Consider the following 12,077-nt stretch of genomic DNA (forward strand, 5'->3'; position numbering starts at 1 on the left):
ATATATATGTATATATATATATATATATACACACACACACACACACACGGATAATTATATATATATAATATATATAAATACATATGAAGGATAATTATATATGTATATATATAATTATCCTTCATATATTCGTAATGATAACCACACACCAAAGATTCATAACTGAAGTATATAACATAAAACAAGAAGGACCAGAGGGAAAACTTACACAAAGCCCAAACAAAATAAAGAAAACAGAAACACAGGGACAAGGAAGCAATGGAAACACCGAGATTCCAGGAGCAAAAGATAAAATGGCTATAAGAAGACCTCATATCTCAATAATCACCCTAAATGTTAATGGACTGAACTCACCAATAAAAAGACACAGAGTTGCAGAATGAATCAAATAACAAAACCCAATCATAATATGCTGCCTCCAGGAGACACATCTCAATTCAAAAGAAAAATAGACTCACAGCGAAACGGTAGAAAAATGATACTTCAAGCAAATGTCATTCAGAAAAAAAGTGGGAGTAGCAGTACTAATATCGGATGAAACAGACTTCAAAATAAAAAGGTAAAGAAAGATACTAAGGGACACTTCATAATGATAAAGTTAATCGTGCATCAAGAAGACATAACACTTAGTAATATCTATGCTCCGTATCAGGGAGCCCTGAAATATATAAAGAAAATACCAACAGAACTAAAGGGAGAAACAGACCAAACCATTATCATACTAGGAGACCTAAATACCCCACTGTCTCATATGGACAGATCATCCAAACAGAAAATCAATAAGCATATCATCCTTAAATGACACATCAGACCACCTGGACATAATTGACATTTACAGAGGCTTTCATCCTAAAACACTTGCATATACATTCTTCTCTAGTGTACATGGAACATTATCAAGGATTGACCACATACTGGGACACAGAGATACCCTCAACAAATATAAGAGGGTTGAAATCATACCAACCGTATTCTCTGATCATATTGCTTTGAAAATGAAGATCAACTGCAAAAAGAAAGCAGGAGTCACTGAAGAAAAATGAGAAAGGACACAAATAAACAAAATCAAGGATGAAAGAGGGGAAATTACAACAGACGTCGCAGAAGTACAAAGGATCATACAAGAATACTATGGAAAAGTATATAACACTACATTTAATAACCTAGATGAAATAGATTAGTACTTAGAAAAATACAACCTTCTTAGACTGAATCAAGAAGAACTGGAAAATCTAAATAGACTGATCGGCAGTATGGAAATGGAAGCAATAATCAAAAAACTACCAAAAGTAAAAGTCCAGGACCAGATGGCTTCACCAGTGAATTCTACCAAACATCCAAAGAAGATTTAATAAATATTCTCCTCAAACTCTTCCAAAAAAATCAAAGAGGATATATTTCTTCCTAACTCCTTTTATGAGGCCAATATTACCCTGATACCAAAATCTGGTAAAGATAACACAAAATAAAGGAAACTACAGACCAATATTTCTCATGAACACAGATGCTAAAATCCTAAATAAGATACTGCTGCACCAAATACCGCAACATATGAAAAAGATTATACACTATGATCAAGTGGGCTTCATCCCAGGGGCACGGGAATGATTCAACATAAGCAAATAGATTAATGTGATATACTACACAAACAAATTAAAAAATAAGAATCCTATGATCCTATCAATAGATGCAGAAAAAGTCTTCGACAATACGGCAGCCATTTATGATCAAAACACTTAACAAAATTGATATAGAAGAAAAGCACCTTAATATCATAAAGGCCATATATGACAAACCCTCAGCCAACATTATGCTTAATGGGGAAAAACTAACCTTCCCTCTAAGATCAGAAACAAGGCAAGGCTGTCCACTATTGCCACTGTTATTCAATATAACATTGGAAGTGGTAGTGAATGTAATCAGGCATGAGAAAAATATAAAAGGCATCTAAAGAGGAAACAAAGAAGTCAAACTGTCATTATTTGTGGATGACATGATCTACTATATAGAAAACCCTAAAGACTCCACAAGAACATTACTAGAAACAATAAACAAATACAATAAAGTTTCTGCATATAAAATCAATGTTCAAATCCACAGCATTCCTATACTCTAATAATGAAGTTCAGAAAAAGATGTGGAAAAAATAATTCCTTTTGCAATTGCAAGATAAAGAATAAAATACCGAGGAATAAATCTAATGAAACATGTGAAGGACCTATATAATGAAAACTATAAGACCCTATTAAAACAAAGAAGATACAAAGAAATGAAAAGATATTCCATGTTCTTGGATTGGAAGAATCAACAAAATTAAAATGACCTTATTACCTAAAGCATTATACAGATTTCATGCAATCCCCATCAAAATCCCATCGGCATTTAAAAAAAATATATAGAACAAAAAATCATCCTTTGTATGGAAGCACAAAAGAACCCAAATTGCCAAAGCCAACCTAAGAAAAAAGAACAAGGCTAGAGGCATCAGTCTGCCTGACTTCAAAATTATACTACAAAGTGATCGTAACAAAACAGCATGGTATTGGTAGCAAAACAGACACACAGACCAGTGGAACAGAATCAAGACTCCAGAAGTAAACCTAAATTTATATGGGCATATAATTTTTGACAAGAAAGCCAAAAATATACAATGGAGAAAGGAATGCCTCTTCAATAAATGGTGCTGGGAAAACTGGAAAGCCACCTGCAAAAGAATGAAACTAGACTGTTGTCTATGACCACGCACCAAAATTACTCAAAATGGATTAAGGACCTGAATATAAGACCTGAAACAATAAAATGCATAGAAGAAAACATAGGAACTAGACTCAAAGACCTTAGACTTAAAGAGGATTTTATGAATTTGACCTCAAAAGCAAGGCAAGTAAAAGTTGAAATAAATGAATGAGACTACATCAAACTAAAAAACTTCTGTACAGCATAAGAAACAGTAAACAAGGTAAAGAGATAACCATCCGAGTGGGAAAATATATTTTCAAGCAACGTCTCCAATAGGGCCTAAATATACAAGGAACTCCTACAACTCAATAACAAAAATACAAACAGTCTAATCAAAAATTGGGCAGAGGACCTGAACAGACACTTCTCCCTAGAGGACATACAAATGGCCAACAAATATATGAAAAGATGCTCAACACTGCTAGCTATTAGGGAAATGTATGTAAATCAAAACCACAATGAGATCCTATCTCACACCTGTTAGAATGGCTATAATTGACAAGTAATAACTAATGTTGGAGAAGATGTAGAGAAAAAGGAACCCTCATATACTGCTGGTGGGACTGCAAACTGGTACAGCCACTATTGAAAACAGTACGGAGGTTCCTCAAAAAACTAAGAATTGATCTACATTATGTTCCAGCAATCCCTCTACTGGGTATTTACCCCAAAGACTTGAAAACTCATATCCAAAAAGATATTTGTACATCCATGTTCATAGCAGCATTATTCACAGTGACCAGGACATGAAAGTAACCGAAATGTCTTATGATAGATGATTGGTTAAAGAAGCTGTGGCACAATGGAATATTACTGAGCCATAAGAAGAGATGCAATACTGCCATTTTTGACAACATGGATGGACCTCAAGATAATCATGCTAAGCAAAATAAGCCAGACAGAAAATGCTGAAAATCACATGATATAACTTATATGGGGGATATAAACCTAAAAGCAACAAATGAACAGGACAAACAGACTCATGGAAGTGGACAATAGACTAGTGGTTACCAGAAAGGACGAGGGAGAGGCGAGGCAGACAGGGTAAAGGGGGTCAAATATGTGGTGACAGAAAGAAATCTAACTATGGGAGGTGAACACAAATGTAAATAAACATATGCCTTACTGTTAAAATGTACAGCTGAAACCAGATTTCGTTAACAAATGTCACCACAAAAAATAAATTAATTAATTTTTAAAAATTATGTTTTTCAAATAAGTTAGTTCTCTAGCAGTTCCCGGGGGTGTGAAATTTGCTGTAGATATCATTAAGAATTTATGGAACTAAGCAAATTTTGTGTTGCAATACTTTGCAGTTATGTGTATAGATACTCTAATGGTTCCATCTTCGACTAGTTGGAGCCTCTTCCAACTGATTCCTTTTCCATGACCATTCTATCTAAAATTACCCCATTTTAAGCTAAGCAGGGTCAGGCCTGGTTAGTGCTTGGATGAGAGACCACCTAGGAAAACCAGGTGCTGTAGACGTAAAACATAAAAAAAAAAATTAAGGGACTGCAAGCTGACAAGGTCCTTGCAATCTGTGAGGTCAATCAAGGGTTGCCTCACCTAAAAATAAATAAATAAATAAATAAATAAATAAATAAATAAATAAGTGCATAAATAAATAAATAAAATAAAGCTACTCCATTTTCCAATCATAATTGTCCACATTCTTACTCTATTCACTTTTTTTCATAATACTTAATCACTTCATGATATTTGGTAATCCATTTGTTTATTGTATAACTTTCCTACTACAATGTAAACTCTATGAAAAACGGTAATGAAGAAATATATACATAAAAAGCAAAATACAAAAGATGAGCTACAAAGAAAATTGGATCCAAAATACAGGAAAAATCATTTTCATGAGGGAAGAAAGCTTTCCCCCATTAAAATGAGAGGGAAATACAAGAGAAGAAACAAGTGGTGAAATTTCTTTGGTGGCTCATGCTGAGGTATAAATTTTTTTCCCAGGTTTCAGATTTTTTCTTTATAATCAACCTTGAAGGGGTGTGTTTCCTTCCCAATCAGCAGGACTGTGCTATGTCACAATGGCTTACCTCTGCCTAATTAGCACTTACTCACCTAGGCACCATTCTTTTTTCTCATCCTTCACAACCATCCAAGGTTCTTTCCCTTGCTCTAATAGGGTTATCACACCTGGCTTGGAAGTAGAACATCCTGCATGAAAAAAAAGAAAAAGGAATATAATAAAGTATTTACTTGATCAAGCCTCAGAACAAAGAAGAGCAATGGGATTGAAAGCATTCATGTTAGAGTTACTTCAGGATCACACACACTGACAGAGCCATAGGAACATCATCTTATTTTAATTTAAACTCACACAGGCTGTCTCTTGAGGGAAAGTTAATGACCGAGACCTCTGGTTTCAAATCCTCCCTGTCACCTTGGTCACAAGGGCCTGTTTCCTCAGTTGTAAAAAGGGAAAAGTCTACCCATAGTATTATTGTGAGGTTTGAATTAATAAACAAAGTGCTTGGATGAGTCTCTAATACTTAGTAGGCATTATATGTTTAATAGGTACTACTTTTGCTATTTTTTCACATTTTGCTAAGAAGAAAATAATTAGTTTCTTGCCAGGATATTCATTCAATGTTAAATGCAAAGTTTATACATTTTAAACTTCTAATCGTAAATCGATTAAAAGCTAATATGTCTAATGTAGTAAATTTAATATGTTCACTTGAGTTTTAACAGTTGACTCAATCCATCATTATATATATTGTATAAGTTTTTCAATAGGTATATAGAGCCAGACATCTCTGTCTTCCTACTCGCACTGCAGGTGAGTTGGCGTATAACAGACTACCTACAGCAGTATGAAACCAGATTTCTTTGACAATGGTTTTGCTGTGAGACTCTAAGAATTTACACCCAGTTGTCATTAAAGAGAAACAATTACAAAAAAGACAAAAGAGATATAAAGGTTACTGAATTATGGGGGAAGTTGAAGGTGTTACATTATAGCTTAAGAGCTGAAGGTGCCTATTCCTAAACTACAAAGCAGATACTCAGCTAATTTTTAAGAACAGAAGCCCTGAAATTCAATCCTATGAATTTCTAAATTATTTGACACAAACTTACCCACTGACACCAAGTTGCTATAATTCTCTAATATCACATCTCTGTACAAATTCCTCTGGTATGAGTTCAGGCATTCCCACTCTTCCTGAGAAAAGTCTATAGCCACATCTCCGAACATTACCAAATCCTGAAATGACAGACCCACGTGTTATTTGTAAAACTATTTCTGTAAAGGGCCAATATTTTAGGCTTTGCATGCCACATATGGTGTCACATTTCTATTTCCTCTTCTTTTTTTAAATGATTCTTTCAAAATGGCAGAGATCATAAGCTATACAAAAACAGGCCATGGACTGAACCTGGCTCACAAGCTATAGTTTGTTTGCCTACCACTGCTATAGACAAAACTGCCTCTGTACTGTGGAATCCCTAATTTTATATATGTTCAGGTAATTATCAGAATTTCCCAATTTAATGAAAGCGTTCATAAGAACACTGCTTGCAATGGACCTAAAAAATTCTCAATGTGATTTACTCTAACCTCTTTTCCTTTAAGGATTAGAGAAAAAAACTGATGGAATTCTTTTCCCCAAACGAACCATAAAATCTTTATTTTAAAAAGTAGAGTTTGCATAACATTCAAGAATTTCTTCCACACCTAATGTCATGATTGTGTTCTATCATTAGCATTTTTCCTTATTATAACAAATCCTTTATTGAATATTTTTGATTTACTACACAATAGTCCATTTTATAGATATCTCAGATTTAATGATTATATTTAGATATTTCTACTTTTAAATATATTATGTTTAGAATTTAGATTACACGAAACCTCTAAAGCTGCAATGTCCAATATGTTAGCTTAGACACATGTGGTTAATGAGCTCCTGAAATGTGCTTAGTCCAAATTTAGATGTGCTGTTCAGTATAAAATACACACCAGATACTGATGACTTTAGAAAGAGAAACAAAAAGTAAAATACCAACAATTTTGATATTGATTATACTTTGAAATAATATGTTTAGCTATATTGGGTTAAATAAAACATTAAAATTAATTGCATGGGAGACTAGCCAACATGGCATAGAAGTTAGATGTTATGCATGCCTCCTCTCGCGACCATACCAAAATTACAACAAAATTACAGAGCAACCGTAACTGGTATTCACCTGAAGTCTGGCCGAACAGAAGTCCTACAACTGGGGACATATGTAAGAGGCAGGTAGAAGGAGCAAAGAAGCAAAACAGCCAGCTCCACAATAGCATGTGGCAGTTGAGAATCTGGAAGGTTATCTTGGGTGTAGAGCTCCTGCCCCCCCACCTCCCAGGAGCAAGGTGTCCCGACCTCACACTGGGCTCCCCAGCCCAGGGCTCCAGTGCTGATAAGAGAGACGTCTCCACAGCTCTGGCTGTGAAAACCAGCAGAGACTGTGGCTAAGTGAGACAGAGGGCTGTGGGAATTGCAGACCTTCCTCTTAAAGAGCACATGCCTAGACATACTCTCGGTGAGGACTCACTGGCTCCAAGCTCCAGTGCTGGAACAGCTGCTCAAGGAGAGACAGGGACATATGGGGAGACACTGAATTGTCGGGCCTCAGGGTGAGGGCTGGAGGGGCAAATTTCTCCCAGACAGAAGGGCTAGCAGAGTGCATTGTTCATTGGTTGAGCCCTTCTCCATCCCAGTGTGTGGAAACAGGCAGCCGCTGCCATACTTGAGCCTTTACCAACCTGGATAACGCAGATCTCTCCACCCAGAAGATTCCCTGAGACTCTACTTCTCCCAAATTGCTGACCCACCTTAAGCTCCTTCCAATGGCCTGGCTTCGCTCATTTATTCATATTTTTTGCTGTGGACTTTCCTAAAATCTTGCAAAGGCTCACAAAACCCAATGAAGTAGCTTCTGGCCTCAGCATGCTCCGTACTTCTTGCTGAGCAGCACCAAGCCTGGCACTAGTGGCAGCCAGCCTCGGTTTCTCGCTTGGCCTCTCAAGGCACCTATAAACCCAGCATGGGTGGCAGCCATCTGCGGATTGCTTGGTGAGTCTCACCAGGTGGCCCTGAAGTGCACAAGCTGTGGCTGAACTTCGCCTGCAGCTGGGCCCTTCCCAGCTGGCCTGCTTTGATCAGGGACAGAGTTGGAGTAGCCCCCAGGGCTGCATCTGATGAGGACACACCCAAAAAGCAGACTGGGCAAGCACCAGAGCCCTGCTAAAGTGAATTCTGCTTTGTAGGGTCAGCCTTTCACCCTCCAATCCTCCTGACCAGTCAGCCCAAGAGTCAATCCCTCCCACTGTTGTGCAAACAGCAAGCGAGGCTCAAGCAACTCACACAAGGGACATACCTTGAGCACTTTGCTCAGGTGACCAGGGAAGACTGCCACTAGGCCCCATAGGACACCTACCTCATAAAGCCAGGAGACTTAGAAGCCCTACCTAATACATAGAAACAAACACGGGTAAGTGGCCAAAATGGAGAGACAAACAAACAGGTCCTACATGAAAGAACAGAACAAAGCTCCAGAAAAAGAACTAAACAAAGTGGAGACAAGCAATCTAACAGATGCAGAGTTCAAAACACTGGTTATAACGATGTTCAATGAACTTAGAGGAAGAATAGATGATCTCAGTGAGAACTTTAAGATAGAAAACATAAAAATGGAGGTGGAAAACATGAAAGGGAACCAGTCAGAAATGAAGAATACAATATCTGATATAAAGAGAGCATTAGAGAGAATCGACAGTGTGGATGAAGCGAAGTATCAAATCAGCGATTTAGAGGATGGGGTAGTGGAAAACACACGATCAGAACAGCAACAAAGAAAAAGAATCCAAAAAAAAAAAAATGAGGATAGTTTAAGGGGTCTCTGGCACAGCATCAAGAAATAATGACTAAAAACTTCCCTAACCTGGCGAAGAAAATAGACATACAATCCCAGGAAGCGCAGAGAGTCCCAAAGAAGATGAACTCAAAGAGGCCCACCCCAAGACATTATAATTAAAATGCCAAAGGTTAAATACAAAGAGAAAATCTTAAAAGCAGCAAGAGAAAAGCAATTAAGTTATCTACAAGGGAGCTCCCATTAAACCATCAGCTAATTTTTCAACAGAAACTTTGGAGGCCAGAGGGGCCTGGGACAAAATTTCAAAGTGATGAAAAGCCAGGACCTACAACCAAGATTACTTTACCCAGCACGGCTATCATTTAGAATCAAAGGACAGATAAAGAGCTTCCCAGACACAAAAAAAGCTAAAGGAGTTCATCACCACCAAGCCAGTATTACAGGAAATGTGAGAGGGACTTCTTTGAGAAAAAAATATACGTGTATCAAAAATATGAATAAAGAGTGGCATCGAATACCTCAAATGAAAAAGAACTAAGTGCTCCAATCAACAGATAGGGTGGCTGAATGAATAAGAAAACAAGACCTGTACATATGCTGCCTACAAGAGACCTACTTCAGATTAAAAGACACGCAGAGACTAAAAGTACAGGAATGAAGAAAGATATTCATGATAGACCATAAGAGTATTGTGCTGAGTGGAGTAAGTCAGTCAGAGAAAGACAAATACCATATGATTTTATGTACATGTGGAGTCTAAAGAACAAAACAAACAAAAAAAAGAAACAAACTCAAAGATACAGAGAATATTTTGAGGATTATGAGATGGAAGGGGGTTGGGGAATAGGTGACAAAGGGGGAAGAAATTAAGAAGTACAAAATGGTAGTTACAAAATAGTCATGGAGATATAAAGGATAGCATAAGGAATACAGTCGATAACTATACAGTGAGATGGGTACTAGATTTATTGGGGTGATCACTTTGTGAGATATATAGATGTCTAATCACTAAGTTGTAACCTGAAACTAATATAATATTGTATGCCACTATAAATGGAAAATAAATATTATTTAAAAAATTACATTTTTCTACTTTCTTAAATGTGGCTACTAAAAAGTTTAAGATTATGTTTGTGCCTTGCATATTGCTGTATACTTTTTATGAGACTGACATCCTATCTATTGCATGAAGGCACTAATTCTATGATACTTTTAATATGTGACTAGTAGAAAATTTAAAATTACATATGTGCTCACATTATAATGCTTTTGGACAGCACTGCTCTAAAGTGTTCTCTAGTCCTGAGTCTCAGATCAAGTATCCCCCTCTAGACACTTCATTTCTGCTTTATTTCTGCTCTAGACAAAGGCTGAACACACAGGAGATGCTGAATAATTTGGTCACTTCACACATGGACATTGATGGAGAAGAGTGGGGCACTCAGGAAGGGCCTGGGCTGCCGAGTTCCATCCCTCATTAGAATGGGAGGAACTGGGAAGAACCTGTCGGATGGGGCTCTGTTACGAAGCTTCAGGATAAGTAATGAGAATGTTCTCATAACTTGAAAAAAAAAAATTACAGAATTTCAAAGAGAGAAACGCCAACTTACATGAGCCATGATTTTAGAGTTGAAAGAACTGGTCCGTTTTCTTCAAGGGACTTTCCCTAGAGCAGAGTCCACAGAAGCCAGGCTGGGGGAAGAATGTGAAGCCTTAACAGAACTGCCTCAGAACTCCAAATATTAAAAACCCACACTACTCCATTCCTACATGCAACAGCCCTGCAACCCACAACACACTGACGAGTCATGAGGTAAGAGGTAGTTTAGACAAATACATATCCTCCCCCAAACCACAGAAAAATCAGTTGCACTAGTCACAAAGCACAGACTCCCCTGCATAGAAGCACATGTCAAGACAGGAGGGCTTCCAGTAAGTGACCCACTATGGGTAAGCTGATGTGGACCTAAAAAAGGGCTGTCCAGACCTGTCCTGAGCATATCCGTCTTCCTCCATTCCCACCTCTCCAGCAGAGAAGTAGCTATATCATCTAAACCAAAGCTTCCTTTTAAGACTTAGGAATCTGGTTGAGCTCTCTAAACCAGAAGGCAGAAAATAGTATGGACAAGAATTTCCCAAACTTTTCTGCACATTCAAATCATATGCAGATCTTTACAATATAATGATGCTGAACTCCCATCCCCCCAACATTCTGATTTAATTAGTTTAGAGTGTGACCTGGGAATCACAATTTTTAAAATCTATGGTTTTATAAAACCTCCCCAGGTGATTATAATTGGCAGTAAAGTTTGGTAATCAAACATCATATACATCATAATCACCTGGAAGGCTTATTACAACAGTTTGCAGGGTTGTAACCTACTAAACTCCTAGAGTTTGGCATTTGGTAGGTTTGGGGTTGGGCTTAAGAATTTGTATTTTTAGAAGTTCTCAAATGATACTGATACTGTTGGTCCAGATGCCACAATTTGAGAACCACTTGCATAAGCCATGCCTAGCAGTCTTTGTCATGGCAAAACTATACTTGCACACTGAGATCCCTTTCCCATTCTCACAATCCTCAGAGCTCATCGTTCACCATTTCCTGTTTAGAATCATCAATAAAGCCTGCATGATCTAATCTACCAACCCATCTTTCTTGGTAACCAGGCTGGGGAAAAGTGAATTTGTTAAATCTGAGCATGGATAGTTCTCTACAAAGTAGAAATAACTCATTGGTTAAAGCTCACTAGAGACTAAGGAGGTGCATAGTAAAATAATTCGCTTTGCAGATTTGAAAAATTGATAATACCTCATACTTATGGCATAATGTAGAAAAAAATGAAATGTGTGAAAATGTTTTTAATGGGATCAGAAAAGCCAAAAAGGCCAAAAAAAACCCACAAAAATATCCTTCAACAAGGTTAAATAAATTATCGTGCATTTACACATTGTAAAACTACACACCCACAAAAATGAAGGTGAAATTATTTAATGTAATGAAAAGATGGTCACTACATATTCCTGGGGGAAGAAAATAGGTTAGAAAGTAATATTGTAGTATAATTCTATTTTTGGCAGGAAAACTACATACTTATGCATATATGTATATATGCATGTGAATAAAATAATCTGTGAATGAACTTGGAATAAAACTTTATTCTGTTATCTCTACTTAATGGTATCCCAGGAAACCTTTGTTTTGTTCTTTTAAGTCTCTTTAATTTTTTAATAAAAAATTTTTAAATTTCTATCAATTATACCTGAGACATACATTAAAAATAGCTCTGTCTACGGCCATGCCACCCTGAATGTGCCTGATCTCATCTGATTTTGGAAGCTAAGCAGGGTCGGGCCTGGTTAGTACTTGGATGGGAGACCACCTAGGAAGACCAGGTGCTGTAGGTGTTAAAAACTAATAATAATTAAAAAAAAAATTGAAA

The 12,077-nt window shown here is 37.0% G+C and overlaps 1 protein-coding gene and 1 non-coding gene across 4 annotated transcripts in view; one reads left to right on the top strand and one right to left on the bottom strand.

Annotated features, from left to right (window-relative positions):
- Positions 1-12,077, bottom strand: part of ZFP30 (ZFP30 zinc finger protein) — a 91,589-nt gene that overhangs the window by 73,117 nt on the left and 6,395 nt on the right. For 2 of the 3 annotated variants that reach the window (XM_015600660.2, XM_015600662.2), the window contains 3 exons: positions 10,245-10,326; positions 5,851-5,977; positions 4,831-4,926 (listed from right to left, as the gene is read on the bottom strand). In XM_015600660.2, coding sequence (XP_015456146.1) covers positions 4,831-4,926; positions 5,851-5,977; positions 10,245-10,253 — 232 coding nt within the window. In that variant the 5' untranslated portion in view covers positions 10,254-10,326. Of the gene's footprint in view, positions 1-4,830; positions 4,927-5,850; positions 5,978-10,244; positions 11,501-12,077 lie in introns of those variants that run through there. The other variant, XM_006906197.3, reaches the window with a different exon arrangement.
- LOC112474098 lies at positions 11,924-12,042 on the top strand. Its single transcript, XR_003044278.1, has one exon. It is a non-coding gene; the product is annotated as a 5S ribosomal RNA (ribosomal RNA).

Source organism: Pteropus alecto, unplaced genomic scaffold (genome assembly GCF_000325575.1).
Source record: "Pteropus alecto unplaced genomic scaffold, ASM32557v1 scaffold122, whole genome shotgun sequence".
NCBI classification, from domain to species: Eukaryota; Metazoa; Chordata; class Mammalia; order Chiroptera; family Pteropodidae; genus Pteropus; species Pteropus alecto.